We start from the raw sequence: 18,703 nt of genomic DNA, 5'->3' as shown, positions 1-18,703 counted from the left end.
AGGTGTCAAAATGCTCACATAATTTGTACGTAGTGCTCGCAATTTATAGTATTCAATTATCACATGTATCCTCATTAACAGAAATCATGTGCTTTGGGCGAATTAAAGAAGTGTCCAGAACAGCGTAATTTGCATCTACGATGACGAATTAACAACTCTCCCATATGTCAACTCACTGAAGGTATGAAAACATCATGATTGGAAAGAATGGGTTAGTAGTATTGACGCCCCCGGGAGGGGGGGGGGGGGAAACTAAGCTAGGAGTTTCACAACTCCTGAAACAATAGTAGCATTGTTTTCGAGAGCCAGAGAAAATAAAGATGTGTGAAGCTTCTAACTTTACTTTGTTTCAGAATGCCTCGCCCCAGTATAAACATAGATTAGCCAATTTTGTATAACTCTCTTGTATAATATACGTATTATATATTTTATAATATTTGTAGTATTTCCTTTGCAACACTTCCAGGTACGAAAAAGCGTCCGTTTTCGTTCCTACATGCACAGCGCTGGGAATTTATGTGCAAACAGTGGGTACATATACACACTGTGTGTCAACTACGAGGGCGTTTCACGTTCAAGTGACGTCATACTAGCTACATGATGTGCTGGGAGAATACTGTACACATTGCATGAATAACATCGCTTCGGAGTAACATCATGCACATTCACAAACACCTATAGCGTTGCGTATGTAGAAAAACTATTAATACGGCTTGTTATTTACTCAAACTGTTCGAACTGCATCAATAACATACCGATATAAGTTACACTGATTTATTGCACGATTTGCATACTAATAGTATGTAGGAGTTGATCGCGCAGAAGAATATATATTTGGCTGCATGCAGTGTGTCAATTTACTCTTGTGATACTCACGCGAGGTTTATTTTGTGCTATGTCGTGAAATAGTTTGTGTTCCCTTTTAGACCCTAGTGCATGGTGATTTCCCTCCTCTCGCGATGAAATCCTCATTTTATCTGAGTTCTTGAAGAAAATGGGTGTAGTTTTGTCTAGACGGACTCACGCAAGAGCCCAAGAAGTTCGACGGACGACGGCAGTGGTAAATGCTTTTAAAACAAACGGTGGAAGTACTACTACTACTACTACTACTACTACTACTACTACAACCACCACTACTACTACTAAAAACACTACGTCTACCGCGAAAAATGGGAAAGAACACCAAGAAATCAGACCACAAAATGGACTTGGAAATGAGAATGAAACGAAGAACGGAGTCGATCAAAACGGGAGAAGGAGCGTAGTGTACACGGACACTTCGGCCGCGTGGAGTGCATTGAGGAGCGGTAAAAGTACAGACATTGATAATTTACCGAAATCGGAGTTCACGGTGCCAGAGAGACAACTGTCAACGTGCTCAAAGGCTACCGACGGCAGGAAAAGAACTCGACCGAACAATGACGAGGAAATCGTTAATATACCTTACAAACCACCAAAAGGATGGGAAAGTATTGACATCGAAAAGGTAAGACCCCCCCCCCCCCAAAAAAAAAAAAAAAAAAAAAAAAATAGCAACAGCAACAACCAAAAAACAAACATAAAACGTGTATTAATGTTATAAGGAGCTACAACTGTTGTGAACAAGTATTAAAGCTAAAGTTAGGTCCCTGACGTTGTTTCGGACGAATGCGACATATCGAACGATGCGCGATGTCAGATATGTCGTAGCTCTACGTAGAACCCCATTATATGATATACGACCTGTCAAATGTTACGTATCTGTTAAATGTTTAACACTAACAGAAAAATCGATGAATGTTTTCGATCAAATCAAAGATCCATAAATTACCAGTATGAAATCCATATAATTTGTTGTTGTTGTTGTTGTTGTTGTTGTTGTTGTTGTTGTCGTCGTCGTCGTTGTTGTTGTTGTTGTTGTTGTTGTTGTTGTTGTTAATTTCTTTTTATTGCATGTTGCATTGATAACGCATCTAGAAGATGCCCGGGAGGGGAGAAGATGTTAAAAGTGATCTTGATATATCTCACCACTGTTTACTAAATTTTACTCAGTCGGAATTTTTGATCGAATTGATGGGTTCTCATCACTATGATAAAGCTCACTTGTCAACAACACGTCACTAAACAGCTACTATAAATAGTGGCACGCTAGAGATTGGGCATTGTGCTGTTTCCCATTGTCAATATTGATCTATTGTTTATGCTATTAGGAACAATAGAGCTACTTGAGAAGTCAGAAGATTGTTTACAGATTAATGGTTGAGGGAACATGTGAAATCACAAAACAAACTCATGCTTTTGTATGCTATATGTCGTTGTTAAATGCTAATTGAACCTATTGTTCTGTTGCTTAGCATTTCAAGGTGAGGTTGAGTAATAAAGAAAGGTTATTGCGCATATTTAAACAGAAGTATGCACAATAAAACAATAAAGAATGCAAAGTATGTTGTAAACATTAACTCGAAATGTCATGGTTACCAAGATGACCAACTTCAGACATTTTAATTACACTTTCTTTTGGTGTGACTGAAACTATAAAACTCTGCATATTAGAATAAAAGATGGATGAATTTACATCACATTGCCATTGAAGTCATTTATTGAGTATCTCTTGAAGGGTGTAATCTTTTTTGACAGTGTTGTCACTGTTGTGAGTTTATAGACAACAACCTCTAAATCTTGATGTAATTTCCATAATAGATAGCCAGATTTACTGTCATTTACTGAACACCTGCGGGCTTTCACTTCCATTTATAGAAGACAACCACGGGATTAATGGAGAATTTTATGTAAAACGTTAATTGAAATGAAGCCATCCACGGAGTTTAAAATAAGTCTGATTACACAGATAAGTATTGTTGGGTTAAATCTCTAGACGTCACAGATTGGTTTAATATTATGCATTTGATACATTAAATACACTACTAAGTTTACCAAAGCAATAGTACATGTGTATTTAACTGTGTGGAGATTTATTGGTGTGCTATATTTTAAAGCCTTGTACAAGCTGTAGATTGACTAGCTGTGTACTTGTAAGTTATGCTGACACTTTCACTAGCACAAGGGACAAGAATAAAGAAAATATTCACGCAATGCTTATACTTTTCACTCCTTGATAAAATTGTATAATTTCAATCTATGTTGTTCCTATTCCTTTCAAAAGAACCATGATAGAGTTCAATGTACACAACTATTCTAATGTATTTTATCAAAACTTTTTCTTTTGTTGAATTATATACTGAAGAATTCATTGATTGGGAATGAAAATCTTTCACATTACCTATGCATAAATTATCATAACCTTTGATAATCTCACAAGACCACTGCAACTTCATCAGACATTTTACACAAGAGTTTTTGTGTTTTGTCACTGAAAGTCATTGTCGTAAACTATAGCGTCTTTTACAGTGCCGTCTAAGCCATGTAGTTTTGATATTTCGAAGAGTTGTGGAAGCAATATCAGTTCAGGTTTGCAAGAATGCTACGAGTTGGTAGGCAAGTAGTCACAAGGCTCCTCAGGTCTCATATTATCCTTGATGAATGAAGAAAAATCTCAAGAATAATATTTAAATACCTGTCAACACCCATGATGAGTAACAGATTAATTTCAACTTTGGAATGCTCATGTGAAAAGTTCAAAGTTGTCCTAGTGATGAAAGAATCGAAGCCTAACATTAAGTTGTACTGTATATAATACCAGAAAATATTTGTATTTCATCCACTTTCTCTACAATAAACTAATTTAAGTATTCCATGTAAATGCTAACAATCCCAAACATAGACAAACATAGATTGGAAAAAAATATGTAAATGAAACAGACTTTCAACTTTCATAGGCAACTTAGATATCATATATCCTTTTATCCTTTGCGAATAATAATAATAATAATAATAAATAATAAATACTAATAATAAATTTTAATACATACATTTACTTACACACAAATGTCACTTTAAAATATGCAAATTTCTAAAAACTCAATTTCAAGTAAATTAGTATTTAATGATTTCGCACTCATAAATCTATCACTCGTAAAGACTAAATTAGTTTTTGGAAGAGTTAATCAATTTATATAGGGCAGTATACTGTCAACTTTTAAAGTGACAGTTTAAATATTGATTTTACATTCACTTAAGAGCTATTGATTGTTGAGTTATATCTTTACAATATAAATCCAATCATGATATCTGATTCCATATTGACTTTTCTGGGATTTGGCCTTTTAAAAGAATCAGACCATGACAATGTTTGCTTGAGTAATGTGAAGCAGTAGTGTAGAGCCATGTGACTGATATTAATGAACCTCACCCACAGTTGAAATTGTACTCAAAACATGTAAACAGTATAGGAACTAGACTAGCCAGGGCACAACGGTGGTTCAGCTCTCATCCAGGGACATAAGCCAATCAGAAACTAATGGCGGTGTTGAGGATCAAACCAGCAATGAACAACTTTTTTGAACCAGCTAGATAGACTTTAACCATTCTATCAACATGACTCTTGTCTTATCAGTACTGATAACATATTGTTGTAATATAAATTACTGTGAACTTATCTATTTCAATGCTGGATTTGACTTAGCTAAAAAATTAATAATAGTAACACAGTTTATTCACCAATATGATAAAATTCTTAAAATTGATACGCATACAGAATATACATGGCAAAAGGGATCAAGAAATAGCAAAGCTAGTCAAGCTTGTATCCCTAGTGACTAACTTGAAGTGTTTTACACATGACATTACGACATAGGAACTATCACAAATAAGAAACAATAAAAAAGGCAGATCACAACAAACAACAGTGGAACAGCAATAATATAATAGTTGTACAGGATAATACAGCATACATATTCTGAAACTAACAAATGACATTTTAAAGTTTATGCGTGATCCAATAGACAGAATCTCAACAAGCAAATTATTCGAGGTTTGACAATTGACCAAATAATGAATGATTAAACTTGAGAAAAAGGTTACGACTATGTTTTTGTCTTGTTTCATAGGGGTGATCTGTGAGAGTACAATAACCTAGTATAATACTGTGTGCAGACTTGTAGAAAAGCTTTTTTCTGTTGCAATAACTCCTGCTAACTACTGCATACAGTATGATAGATCTATCTGGTGGATGTCTGTTTGATAAAATCAGGTAGTAAGCATGTGAACACAGGTTACAATTAATTCATCTGTTCTGTAAGGCATCAACAACAGCTGCACTGAATATGCATGGCCAGCTTAATGAGTTATTTACAACTGTCTAATTTCCGCTTGTACTGACTCAGTTGAAATAAAGTGTGTATGACACGTCCTAAATAGCCCTTCCACTAAATGTTTTGTGTAACAGTTCCATTTATGTTTATAGTAAGTCAACTAAATCTATGCATTTTTGATGTAGATAATTAGTCTCTCATTGTTAAAGCAGGAACACTAGTGGTGTAACATTGATGAAATGAGAACATCAGGATAAGATCATCAATGATGTAACTGACAATGTCATAATTAACTGATTTTATGATCTTTACAGTAGTTTGGGAGACAATGTTGATAAAACATTTAAAAAAATGATGATTGATTAAAATTAAATATTTGACTGATAAAGTTGTTGGAGAAATGTGAAATGGTGGTGAGAATTGATGGGTTAATTTCTCTGGTTACAAAGCCACTGGCAGTTGTTCACTAGATTATATCAATGGAGTTAAAATTTACAGCTTGTACCAAAAATCCAAAACAAAATGTGCCTTTTGTAATGAAGGCATCTGTCTTGTTTATTTTTTCATTTGTTATCAAGAGTGATTTTCTGTGTAAGGTGCAGCAATAACAAGTACTTACAAAGGTTTGTTCATACACTTATATGTTAACACATAAAATGGATATTAAGTCCAAGTAAACCTTCAACATGTAATTAAAAGAAGAAATGAAAGACTGCAAATTTACACTGTATGTACTTGCACCAGGACTATATTCATTTTCATGGCAGCTGTAGAACACCCAGATTGAAAGATAACATAATTGTACTATCTGGCATGAAAATAAATTTTCTTTTGATAATGGGATTTTATGACTTTAAAAGCATTAATCATATTTGTACAAATTTAGCATATCATCTTACTGTAAATCAAAATATTGAATTGCAGTCTTATAGTTTCATACTATCAAGATTAAGGAATCGTATGTCTTTGTGTGAATTCAGATGTTGTGGTGTTTGCTGTAATGTTTACCTAACAATCTTGAGATCACTTACTAATATCTGTAAAGTATCTTTCGTGCAATGTATATTTCAGGTGTAGTGTTTGATCACTCTTTTTTTAAAAGAACTTAATGGCCTGAAACAGAGCTGTTTGCTGCACCAAACATATACACACATGGTTACACTCTTAGAATATCTTATACATTTGTAAGTTATAATATACCATGCATGAGCCAAGTTGAACAAAAAATACAGAATATATATTCTGGTCATTCTATGTCACGACAACGTGTGTCTGTGTCACGACAAGTGCCTACATCACTGGTTCTGCTGTGTTCAAAATATGAGTCAACATGTTCAAAATTGACAGTACATTCCCCAATTTTTCTTTGACATTACTGGCACTGGTATAATTATGTTATTCTCCAATGTTTTTCTTCATCATTTTCAGCCAGAAAATACTCATAACCTAAGGGTTGTAGTGACAAAGGCCCCTTAGGTTACTCATATTTTCCTTCATTGCCTGAAGGAAGAAAAATAACATCTATAGTAAATATACATGTGTTAAGTTATTGCAACTGAATTCATGCATATAATTCAGTTAGGTATCAGTCCTTCTTCCTTTTGCCCATCACTTACTAGAAGAGTGTGGTATATTTACTTTTGAGAAATTACAAATTCTACAGAACACCATTGCATTTGTGTGTGTGTGTGTGTGTGTGTGTATATATATATATATATATATATATATATATATATATATATATATATATATATATATATATATATATATATATATATATATATATATATATATATATATATATATATATAGTATGCTCAGTATTCTCAAGTGAAACCAAAATGTATGTGACATGAGATGTCCCAGGAGGAACAACAAAGTTGCACATGTTAGGGCTATAACGATTACTGGACTGATTACTGGAATCCTCAGGGGGGAAATGAATATATAAGCCTTATCTGGCTTGTACTATTCTATATTGCACTCAAATATTGTACTGACAATGTTACTAATTTGCCCAGCATAGTTAAGTATTCACAGCCTATAGTGCTGCAATTTGATGTTGCAGATGGCAAATTCCTGGCTATTGGTGACATATAATAAAACTTATCTCATGGTGACATTTATAGCTAAATCATGTTTTTAAAAAAAATCAGGAGTCATATCTCATACATACTAAATGGCAACGTTTGAAATATAAAGTAGTCTTGGCAAATTCAGTGGTTCAGATGTTTGCATGTCACACATTAATGATTTAAAGCGGAGTTTTAATTCCCATGGAATCATGAATATAAATCATAAAAATCTGATCCTAAGCATTTTAAATCCAGTACGTGGCAGAGATACATGTGTATATCCAACAAGCTTTGTCACTATATGCCATAAAAATAGAAAATAATGAGAAGCTAGAATCACAGTTTGTGGTCAATATGCCATGTTTGCTTGCTTTAAAAATTTGACATATGTCATGTTTACATGCTTTAAAATTTTAACATTCAAGGAACATATGGCTGTCATGTTAGGATTGATTCTGTTCTGTACAGCATATTTGATTACAACAAATCTATAGAGAGCTCACACATTTAGTTTTTCATTATCTCTAATATAAAACCTTTTGGTCCCTATTTTCATGCATAATTGACAATATGGACACCTTTTATAAAAGGGAAAATTAAAGTAAGAAGGAAACTCTGAATCAATTTTGTTTCTAAAAGTCCCATATTTCAGTGATAAGATATAATTTTTATCTATGTAACTAACAATGTCATAATTAACTGATTTTATGCTGTTTTATGGAACCTGTTGATCTTTACAGTAGTTTGGGAGACAATGTTGATAAAAAAATTCTGGTGTCAATATCTATATAACATTAACAAAAAGAATATCTCAATGTGGAAGAAAGTATTCACCACCCAAAACCAGGCTATTCCCCCCTTAAAAGTCAACAGTCTATATAAGCTGGCCAGCCCATTTTATTTGTATGTTTCTCATGACTCAAATGACCCGACATTTCTTTGATCTAACAAAATAATATTTATATCCTCTATGGCCAGATTCACAATATTTGGCAGCCATTTTGAGTTCTAAAATGAGTTGAGTTTTTTTAAAGTATAGACATGTATCTTTTTATGATCATTTTTACTTCTACTTTAAAATATGCATCATGACCCCAGATTTATTTTCTTGATTTTAACTCAGAATGGGGTAAGGTGTCCTTGACCATAACTAACAGCAGAATTTTTAAGTGTGTGTTTCAAAGGCAACTGTGTCTCCACCAAATACAGCTAAAATGATGTAGGCTTGGTGTTTTACTCATGTAACATGACATTTAATTATACCCTCAGACAACTTCAAATGCAAAAGAAACAATTACATAGGTGCCATGCACAGTGGGGATGTAGAAGTAAAGTTGAAGTGTTGATTATGATGAGTTAGAAAATAAACAATTGCAGACATTAAAATCATCAAGTCCATGTGTAATGTTTTCATTAGAAGCCTGTGATTGGGCAAAGGATCCTGCTGTGTTTATTGTGTCTTTGTTATTGTTAGTCTAGAGTTGAAATATGTGTATCTTTGTGTCAAAAATGTAATGTCCCATGAGTGAAACACCAAGCCTACATCATTTAGCTATAATCATCATCAGCAAGTTCGCTGTAGATGAACATGAAATTGAATAACAAATACATTGTGCTGTTGTGGTACTAAAATGATGACACTTTTTCTTTAGGTTTTAAAACACAGATAAAGTGACAGACAATTTTAACCCCATATAAATTGATTTTCAAAAAAAAAAAGATACTTGAGTGATTTTATTGATATGATGATATACAACAAATACATATCAATTAAAAATAAAAGAATAAATATTGTAAACTAATGCTTATATTAAATTTCCAAATTTGAAAAGCTACAAAATTCAAAGCATAATATACTATTTAAAGAGAAAAACTAACATGTCTTCAAGGTTTTCTTAACTTCTTTCAATCAGTTGGAATGAACTGCTAAAAAACTGAACTGAACTGAAAAAAATATAATTTGATACTTCATTTTCCAGGGAATGAAATATGGTAAACATGTTCTTTCATTGTTATGTTTGAAAATATTTATATTAATAATGAGATATTAAGGAATATATGATAATACTTGTCCAGTGGATAGTTTGATCGGGTAAAATCAAATTAATTGGAAATCCAACTGCGTTACCTAAATCAGCAATATCAATTTTTAAAATTGCAAAACCAAATCATAGTAATCAGAAGGAAATATATTTTCATGTTGGACATGATGTGGAGTAAATTATTAAGCCCCGTTTTTATGCTCTATTTTGACTCCGAAAAGAACTGGTAGCTATGACTACATAAATTTTTTGTAGTTTTTGTCTTGTATCAATCATGACTTTTTTATGTCTTTATGATGCAAAAGTATAGAATAATATTACATACATGTATGTACAAGTGATTAGTTGCAGTGGTGTGCACACATAGTTAGTGGTAATATTTGCTCTGCAGTGCGATATGGAAAATAATATTGCATACATGTATGCAAATGAGTGAATTTATAATCTGTCAGAGAAAATTGATGTGAAATAAAAGCAGCTAACAGATGTGGGTTTTTTTCTTTCCGAAGTTGTACATGTATAACCCATTCAGTGAAAATCAACTGGAAATCAAGAAATATACAGCTAACGGATGTTATTTTTTCTATCAGTTTAAGCACTTTGAGAAAATCCATTTGAAATCAACAAATACTGCTAACAGATGTTATTTTTCCAATCACTGAATAAGCAGTCAAACGAAATCCAATTGAAATCATGAGATACAGCTAACGAATATGATTATTTTCCATTGTTGTTGTATATTAAGTAAACAGACAAAATCCACTTCAAGTCAAGAAATACAGCTAATGTGTGATTTTTTGCATTGTTTTATATTTTTACCTATCAGAATGAACTATACAGCTAATAGATTTTCCATCATTGTCAGACCCATCAGCATGAACAATACAGCTTAAAGGTATAATGTGTCTAATTGTTCTGACCAATCATCACAGTGAGCCTTTCTAAAGACATCAAAGTATTGTTAATTTGGGATTCAAAGTACCTCATTGTTTTGTAATACTCGTAACTAATTTTTGTAATTACATGTGCTACACATGTGTATGCGTATCATTATGTATTGTGATAATTGGTATCAATTCACTAAATACTTGAAAATTAGGTAAAAGAAGTATCATTTGTAAAAGAATATTAATATGAATATTATTAATTTATTCTTGAGTATTAATATTCTCATTTGTGCCTTGGTAATTGAAAAATACATGTAGTACACACACATGCTATCTACACTGATACTAAAAGACCTATTTAAGACACCAAACATGATTGTACGTCGCTTGTTTGATTTTTAAAATGGACTGAGAGCGAGTAAAATAATTATAGCTCACAGACTGAGATTATTTCACCTACTGCACAATCATAAATGCAGACGTTAGCTTCTGTCTAACTACTGTTTTCGTTCACCATCGTGTGCACTAAAAATTCAGGATGAAAATTGATGCCTGAAATTGCCGAACAATAATAATCCAAGTCTTTTGTGTTGTGAAAATTAGAAAACGGAACTGCTAGCTATATGATAACTGGGCACAGTTGTAAAGGAGAAATTTTTAATTTGAAAATGTAAAACTCGTATTTTGTGTTCTGATTGCCGATACCTCATTTTACATGATGCACAATATGGTGTAGCTAGGAAATCAACTCCACCTGGCAAGTTGTAAATTTGTTAGTGTTTTCACCAGCTTCATGGGGCATTAAACTTCTAGCCAACCTGTAGACTGGTAACAATATTGCACTCTTTCTGTTATCATATCCTACTGATATTGTGATTTTTTGAAAATTTGCTCATTCATGTCGTCTACTAATGGGATTAATAGACAAGTTAATAAACGTTCAAAAAATGTATGTAAAGTGCCTAGCAACAAGATCATGCCCATGGCAACAGTCAAATGATCACGTATATTGGAAAGATAACATCAGGGATTCATGAACAAGTGAACGAACATTCAAAAAATGTATGCAGTTTTGTCTAGCAACATGACTACGCCCATAGCAACAGTCAAATGATCACATATATTGCAAAGATAACAAGAGGGCTGGATAGGCAACTGGATAATCATTCAGCAAATGAACACCTATACCTACATGTAGCATGCATCAGCATGTGGGTTAACATTATTAAAAACTGTACAGTTGTGCTGCAACACCATTGGTGCTTTTTTTGTCATAGAAATCCAACATCTGGCAATTTTGAATATATTTAGTCATATTGCACTAGAACCTGTCACAGTGAAGTAAAGTGGTTATTGTCCATCAAAATTAAATTTGAGATTTTTGAGATTTAAGAACATGTACAGCATGGCTTTTGGGTGGTATGGGATCTGTTAAAGCCTGCTTAAAAGTCTCAACAGCAAGCTGATATATTTTCATTCAACTGATTTAAAATCCCAGATTTTAAGACAATTTGCCTTATAAGTTAAGTTGGCATCTACATGCAGTCATTGGTAACTCTAAGCCTTGAATGGATTGAATAACAACAGGGACTTTTTCCTATAAATTGTTGTTTTATCTACTCACCTTATAAAACTAAATCCAGGAAATGATGCTGTGATTTTAAACAGCCTAGCTGACATAAGTGGGTCTAGAATATTAGGGAAGTCTGATAATTTCCCAATCGATACAAAACCACCACATGTGTCTATTCAGTCATATCAAACCTTATTATTTATTTGAAAATGAAAAAAAATAATTTGAAAGAGTCTAAAATGTGCAATTTCCATACTTCTCTTAAAAGAGATTCACTGCAAAAAAAAAAAAAAACATATTTGAATGCGAAAGACTGATATATATGCAGTGTCTGTTTTGATATATTCGTGTCCAACTGACACGTTTTACTTCAAAAGGTTTCAGTGATAGGTAGATAAAAGTGTTTGAAAAGAACTGAATATGATGTGAACGTGATAAAGTATGTATGAAAGATATGTACTTTACATGTAGGTAAAAACATAGGTACTTTGTTGTTATTCTCATAATACAACATATATATGTATACCCAGTGTCACTTCCAATGCAATTCAATGGAGAGCACATGCATCAAACCCCGGGCAAGGACATTGATTTTCATATCATGCCCTTGCACACTTTGCCCAAATGGCAAATGGCACACTCGTCAATATCCAATTGCTCAATTATTTTATTTTGATTTTTTCTCAACATGATATCTTTATATTTGTGCACATAGAATAATGTTCACTGTCAATTTATGTGGTTATGTGATGCAAATGATGTTTCTGTGCCACTACATTATACATGATTGATGTATGATGAAGGTTTTGTAGACCTCTGTAGTATGTCAGCTTATGACTTTCCTAAAGTTGGGGCCTTCCGCCATTCAACTTCAGTCCGAAAACCCACATCCAGGCTATATTTCAACCATATCAAGTTGTTAAATGTGCAGCGTCTTACTTCCTCGTTATTCTAAATGAATCATGAAACCATTTCAATTATATGCAAATTACAAAAATTAATAAAAGAAAAAAGTTAATATATATGTATCTGCTGACAGATAGTCCAGGCACTCTTATTAGTCTTAATGCAAACTTAAAAGGTATATATTTTTGTTAGTTTCACATTTATGTAGAGGGGATGTGTAGTCTATGAAAAATGCATTATATGGCAACATAAAGTTATATTTAACAAATTTACCATTAAAGTTTATAGATATCATAAAAGGATGACTTTTATATTTAATTAGTTTCAATCAAATTCTACTGTTGTTTTCCAATTTTTTTTCAAATTGCTATCTTTCTTTCTGAATTTATAACGGGATTTGTGGAAATTAGTAGTCACATGCAATATTCATATTAAGCTACCTCATGGGGAAAATTCTACTGTATAGCTATCATAAAGGGAGAATGCTATGCACTGTAGGAAATCAAGTCATTTTTATAGACTTTGGGTTCTGGAGAGTCAGTTCATGATGTTATAATATCACATACACGTGTTATGCATGATTGTTGAAAAACACCAAATTTAAACATGTAAGTTATTGACTGTGCAGTGGAGGTCCTTGCCATGGACACCCATTGACACATGGGTTTCAGCTGACTTGCATAATATTATATAGCTGAACATAAAAATTCATGATTGTTTTATTTGAAGGTGATACTAATACGCACTTAGGAGTCGTGTATATGACAAGGGTGTTCACTGAACAAAATGATTTTTCTAACTGAAAGCAAACAATTGTAAGAGATGACACACATATACAGACAGACACACACACACATATACACACTTGCGCTGTTTCTGATAAAACGTTTTGTTGATAAATTAAGTTTGGTGTAACATATTATAGATCTCACACTGCACTTTACTAAGCAGACTAGCAAGAGTTAATTATCTTCAAAAGTTCCTTTGGAGTTGATCTCCATGAACAGATTAAATTGCTCCAACAAAGCCATATCTAGTCTATGCAAGACTCATGTTATCCCTTAACAGATAAAAGCAGACTGATGTACACATCATTTAGGATGTGAATGCCAAAAGGAAGAAAGCCATGAGAGAGAATAATTCATTTCTGTCTCAGTAGATTCACATCTGCTGGATTTAATGCACTGATACCAAGACAGGTCACTTCCATAATAACAGTCAGAAAAAATGAGGCTATTGATCAGTGTGGATATGTTTTCTTCAATGTGCTTTGTTACATGCTTTTAGTAAGAATGCCTTCCAGGGAAATCAAAACTTCAAAGAAGTAATACGCAAAATAGTTACTTCATGAAACTATTCTGAGCCCAGAATGTTATAATGTCAGGACTAATGCATCATTTTCAGAACCAGGCATGAATGAGTTAGTAGAGGGAAAGCTGTCATGTACATTAATACTGTAAATTTACCTGGTAATATGTAATGAATGCTGTTGATGTCAACTATCGTATACATATACATTATGCTGCAAGACAGAATGATACTATGATACTATGCAGTTAGGATGCTTTGAATGAACTATATGAAACACCGGGACTGCCATGTCTTAACCATATAAAATAGTTAGTTTGCAAGTAAATTTTACCTCTTTCTATCACCATGGAATAAATTTCACCAGTTGCTTGCATACTGGGTACGAATTGTACATGTGTTTCTTGCATACTGCATGTCAATTTTACCACGTACTTGCTTGCATACTGCTCACGTACTGCAAGTGAAATTTACCTGTTTCTTGTATTCTGCAAGTATCTGTTTGTGTTTTTTCGTTGTAACCAAATATGATTCAGATCATTGTTTGATTAACTTTAAGAATGTTTGATGACCAGGTTCCAATATTCAGAGCAAGTATCATGTATCTTTCAAAACTTGGCACAAAGGTGACATATCATATGGGACATGTGTATCACTTTGTTTCATAACACATGCAATTTTGACTAAATAGCGTTCATATATAGTTTAAAAATAATTCACTGCATGACTCAAAATCTCTAATACATAGAGACTTCATATGAGTGTCTACCCTAATATTCTCAGGTTTAATCTTTCTTTTGAGGCATTGATCTCTGACCTTATCATTTATAAAAATCAAGTCATGTTTTGCATTATCAGACACTCTGAGGTACTTATTTGTTGCCACATTTTCTTTTTACATGATGTCACCATTCAGTCACATATTAATCATGTCTCCATGCAGTCACACGGAATTGAATTGAATTGAACCTTAATTCACCCATAAGGATGAGTAGTTAGAAAATAGTTACACAATTAACTAATCAATTCTAGCCACTCAATGAATTTCACCAGTCACTAATTAATGAAGTTCTTATACATTGCTACAGGGTCTTGTTGGAATTAACATCCAACATGATGAAAAAAAAGCAACCCAAACCAAAACAAAGTAAAGAAAATAAAAAACAACAAAAACAAAAAACACGACTGTATAACGTGTGAAGAAGTAAAGTATTATTTTGTGGGGGGGGGGGGGGGTGTCTCCTACAAAAACTTTCTTTTTAAGTATTTGAGAAACAACTATGCAGGAAAAAAAATGAACATTGAACATTGAAGTACAACATCAATTGTGTGTGTGTATATATATATATATATATATATATATTATATGCTTTTAAGTTACTGAAATGATTATATTAACAATTGGAAATTGCCACATGCAGCTTACTCAGCAGTACACGTAGTTGATTAATTTTTACAAATTTAGTACGTATTTACATGTATAGAATTTAGAAAAGCAGGAAAATTACCAGATATTGGATAGTAGAATAGAAATTGATATAGGACACTATTAAATATAGTCATTGTGAATAAAGTAATTTTTTGAAGTCTGGCATTAAGTGACTATGACTATGTAGCTTTTGTGTGAATCTTTCCGATGTGTTCAGTATAATGATGATGCTAATTATTAAATATTTGATGTTTTAAAAAAAAGGGCCTAGATAATTTTAATGTTGATGGGAAGTTGGGAACAAAAAGCTGTAATGTGTAATTTCAATTGTGCTGGTATAATGATGTTACAAATGGCATACTGAAGCTAAAGGTTACACAGGTCGGCAATTGGTAATGTAAACATATTGCTTCATGAAAAGGATTTATGTTACATGTAATTGCCAGTGGGGAAAAAAATAACAGTTGCCTTAAGCTGATAGTAAATTATGAGCAATTTGCAAGGCTAGGCTTTCACTGCTTGTTAGCACAACTGAACTGATAAGGTTCAGCGGTACTATAGGCATGGCAAAGTGTCTGTCCGTCTGTCTGTCTGTGTGTAAACAGCTTAAAGTAAAAAACTGCTGGACCAATTGCCATGATATTTGGTGGGTACATTAACTTGGGTGTCTAGGTGGGAAATTGGTCAAATCAAAATTATCTTACTACTGGTGTGATTTGGGTTAAACAAAATGATGTTTGGCTTATGGTTACAATTTCATGGAACCCATATAATCCAGCGAAAATGAGAAACTTTCAGAAGGTAATCGGGGTATGTTCAATAATTTAAAACTTGGTTACATTTCCTAAGAACAAATCTTCAACTCTATAGGCAAAATCCATACCCACTGAACTTTTGTTATGATATAAAACTAATATGTTCAGCTATTTCTTTATCATTATGCCTCTGGCATTACTGAATTTTAGTGTATTCTGAGTGCAATTATTCTGTGTAAGTATAATTAAGTCAATAAATCTTTTAAAGGGTATCTTTGCATGCTAGTTTGTAAGTAGCACTACCTTCTGTTACTTAAATACTCCTGCAAATAGCTTATGTAGCATATAGTAAAATGATGTATTTCTTTTAATCACATACAAATCAAGCCATGGCATATTTTGACTGAAAATATCTTCACAATTATTCTGAAAGCTTAAAGTGGCCATATGGATGAAGATTGGGGTATTTATTTTTGGATTTTTAATTTCTAAAACAATTTTATCATGGTATCCTACTTGAAAAATCAATGTGAAATGACAAAGTCTGTGTTTGTAACTCAATATAAAAGCACAGGATTGATTGATGAGTAAAAAGGTTTGTTATTATATTACAATAACAAACTTTTAATATAGTTTTTTATCATGACATTTGCATTACATATGGTTAAAGAAGAACATTAGAAAGGATATACCCAGTACATGTAGCATGCAATTTTCCCTGCAACCTTTTTGCATTAAGTATTAGTATATCTCAAATTCCATTAAGCTCAAATTTCAAGATAATCTTATGTCTAGCTGTCCTACATGTAGCTATTTTATTTCCCAAATGGCCAAATATGCTCTTGATTATTACATAACATGCCCAATGTCGTGATAAGTTCATTGATTAATTTTAGATATTCTGATGAAAGTTATAAATCTAATGTACACTTTGTAGATGTGTGTATCGATAATGTCTACCCTAAACATGCAAAGTGTGGGCAGGGTGCCATTTGAGAATTGACATATTTGTACTTTCTGTGTGTCAATTAAAGTTATAATAATAACGATACACAAACCTAGCCAGACACTAACAACTAACTCATAGATATACAAAATAAATATCCACCTTCTATAATACATTTGTATAAGAAGGAATATGGGTTTGTTTGTTGATGATATATTCTTTTTTTTGTGATTTTTGTAAGGGTTTCAATAAAACTTTTGGTCTTACTCCAAATGACACAGTTAACTATATGAATAGAAAACGCTACAACTTAAATTGTTATAGAAAATGTTACTCAGTAAAATGGAAAATATACAGTAATAATATTAATCATTGAGATTTAAGCTGGGCATATGAGGATTGGGTATTTATTAAGTTTTTTCAAATTTACAAAACAATTTTATCATGGCTTCCTACCTGAAAAACAAATGTGAAACAACATAGCCTGAACTGATGTAACTCAATACTTTCGAAAAGTTGAAAAATGTGTAAAAAGTTTATTGTACGTACAATAACAACCATTTTACATATTTATTTATCTTCTGCAATTTATTGAATTACATATATTGTTTCACATTGATTTTTCAAGTAGAAAGCCATGATAAAATTGTTTTATAAATCATAATGTAATCCAAAATAAAAATTTAGATCCTCATCCATGAGGAACATCCCAGAGCAAAAAGGATGATTGAATGGGTAAGCAAGCTTTAGAAAAAAGTAGTTTACCACAATTCATTGCAGACTGCACAAAAAATGTCTTCTTTTGTTGTTGTTGTTGTTGTTGTTGTTGTTGTTGTTGTTGTTGTTGTTGTTGCTGCTGCTGCTGTTATTGTTGTTATTGTTGTTGTTGTTGTTGTTGCTGCTGCTGCTGCTGCTGTTGTTGATGTTGTTATTATTTTGTTTCATTAATCAGTAATTCACTTTTAATGCAGGTACATACAAAATTGATATTCCAAAATGATATGTGGTTAAAGAATCGATAAGTGCATATTCAGTTGGATTTTTGCTATATGTGAATTAATGCTAATGGATACTATTAAAGATTGCTGTCATTTACCATCTACATTGTCTGAAATGCAGGTAACACAATATCAGCTGACTGAAATCCTGCAACGAAAAGTAACCCACTTAGAGATAATTATGCAATAATAGGTCATAACATTCTCTTTTTTTAAAATAAAATCTTAAGTTATTATGTAGGCAAAATACAATGCAGTTGTTAGGGGTCTAAGTGAAGCTTAAGATTTGACGTGGCATTAAGATATACAAAATGTAATTGTTTTTCTACATCAAAATAAAGCTGATTGCATCAATTCCAATAAGAAACTGCTAATCTAGGATTGACCTGATTTGAAGGAGATTGCTCAAGTCGATATAACAGACATAATGGCTCTGTTTGTGATGTAATCACACTATATAACATGTACAGTCACTTTATGTAATCAGATTGTCATATATACTATAAACATATATGTACATACTCTCTGTATGTTGCATCATTTTATCTCTGTGGCTGTAATTTCTGTGAACAAAGGGTTTGCTTGAATTTAAAAA

General features: G+C 32.5%; 1 protein-coding gene across 1 annotated transcript in view; it reads left to right on the top strand.

The window, feature by feature from the left end:
• The first annotated feature begins 994 nt into the window (after nt 1-994).
• LOC144437071 (PHD finger protein 24-like) overlaps nt 995-18,703 on the top strand; it is a 46,189-nt gene continuing 28,480 nt past the window's right edge. The window contains 1 exon segment of the mRNA XM_078125941.1: nt 995-1,486. Coding sequence (XP_077982067.1) covers nt 995-1,486 — 492 coding nt within the window.

Source organism: Glandiceps talaboti, chromosome 6 (genome assembly GCF_964340395.1).
Source record: "Glandiceps talaboti chromosome 6, keGlaTala1.1, whole genome shotgun sequence".
Lineage (NCBI taxonomy): Eukaryota > Metazoa > Hemichordata > Enteropneusta > Spengelidae > Glandiceps > Glandiceps talaboti.
The sequence above is the reverse complement of the archived record's forward strand: the minus strand, read 5'-3'. Positions and strand labels throughout refer to the sequence as shown.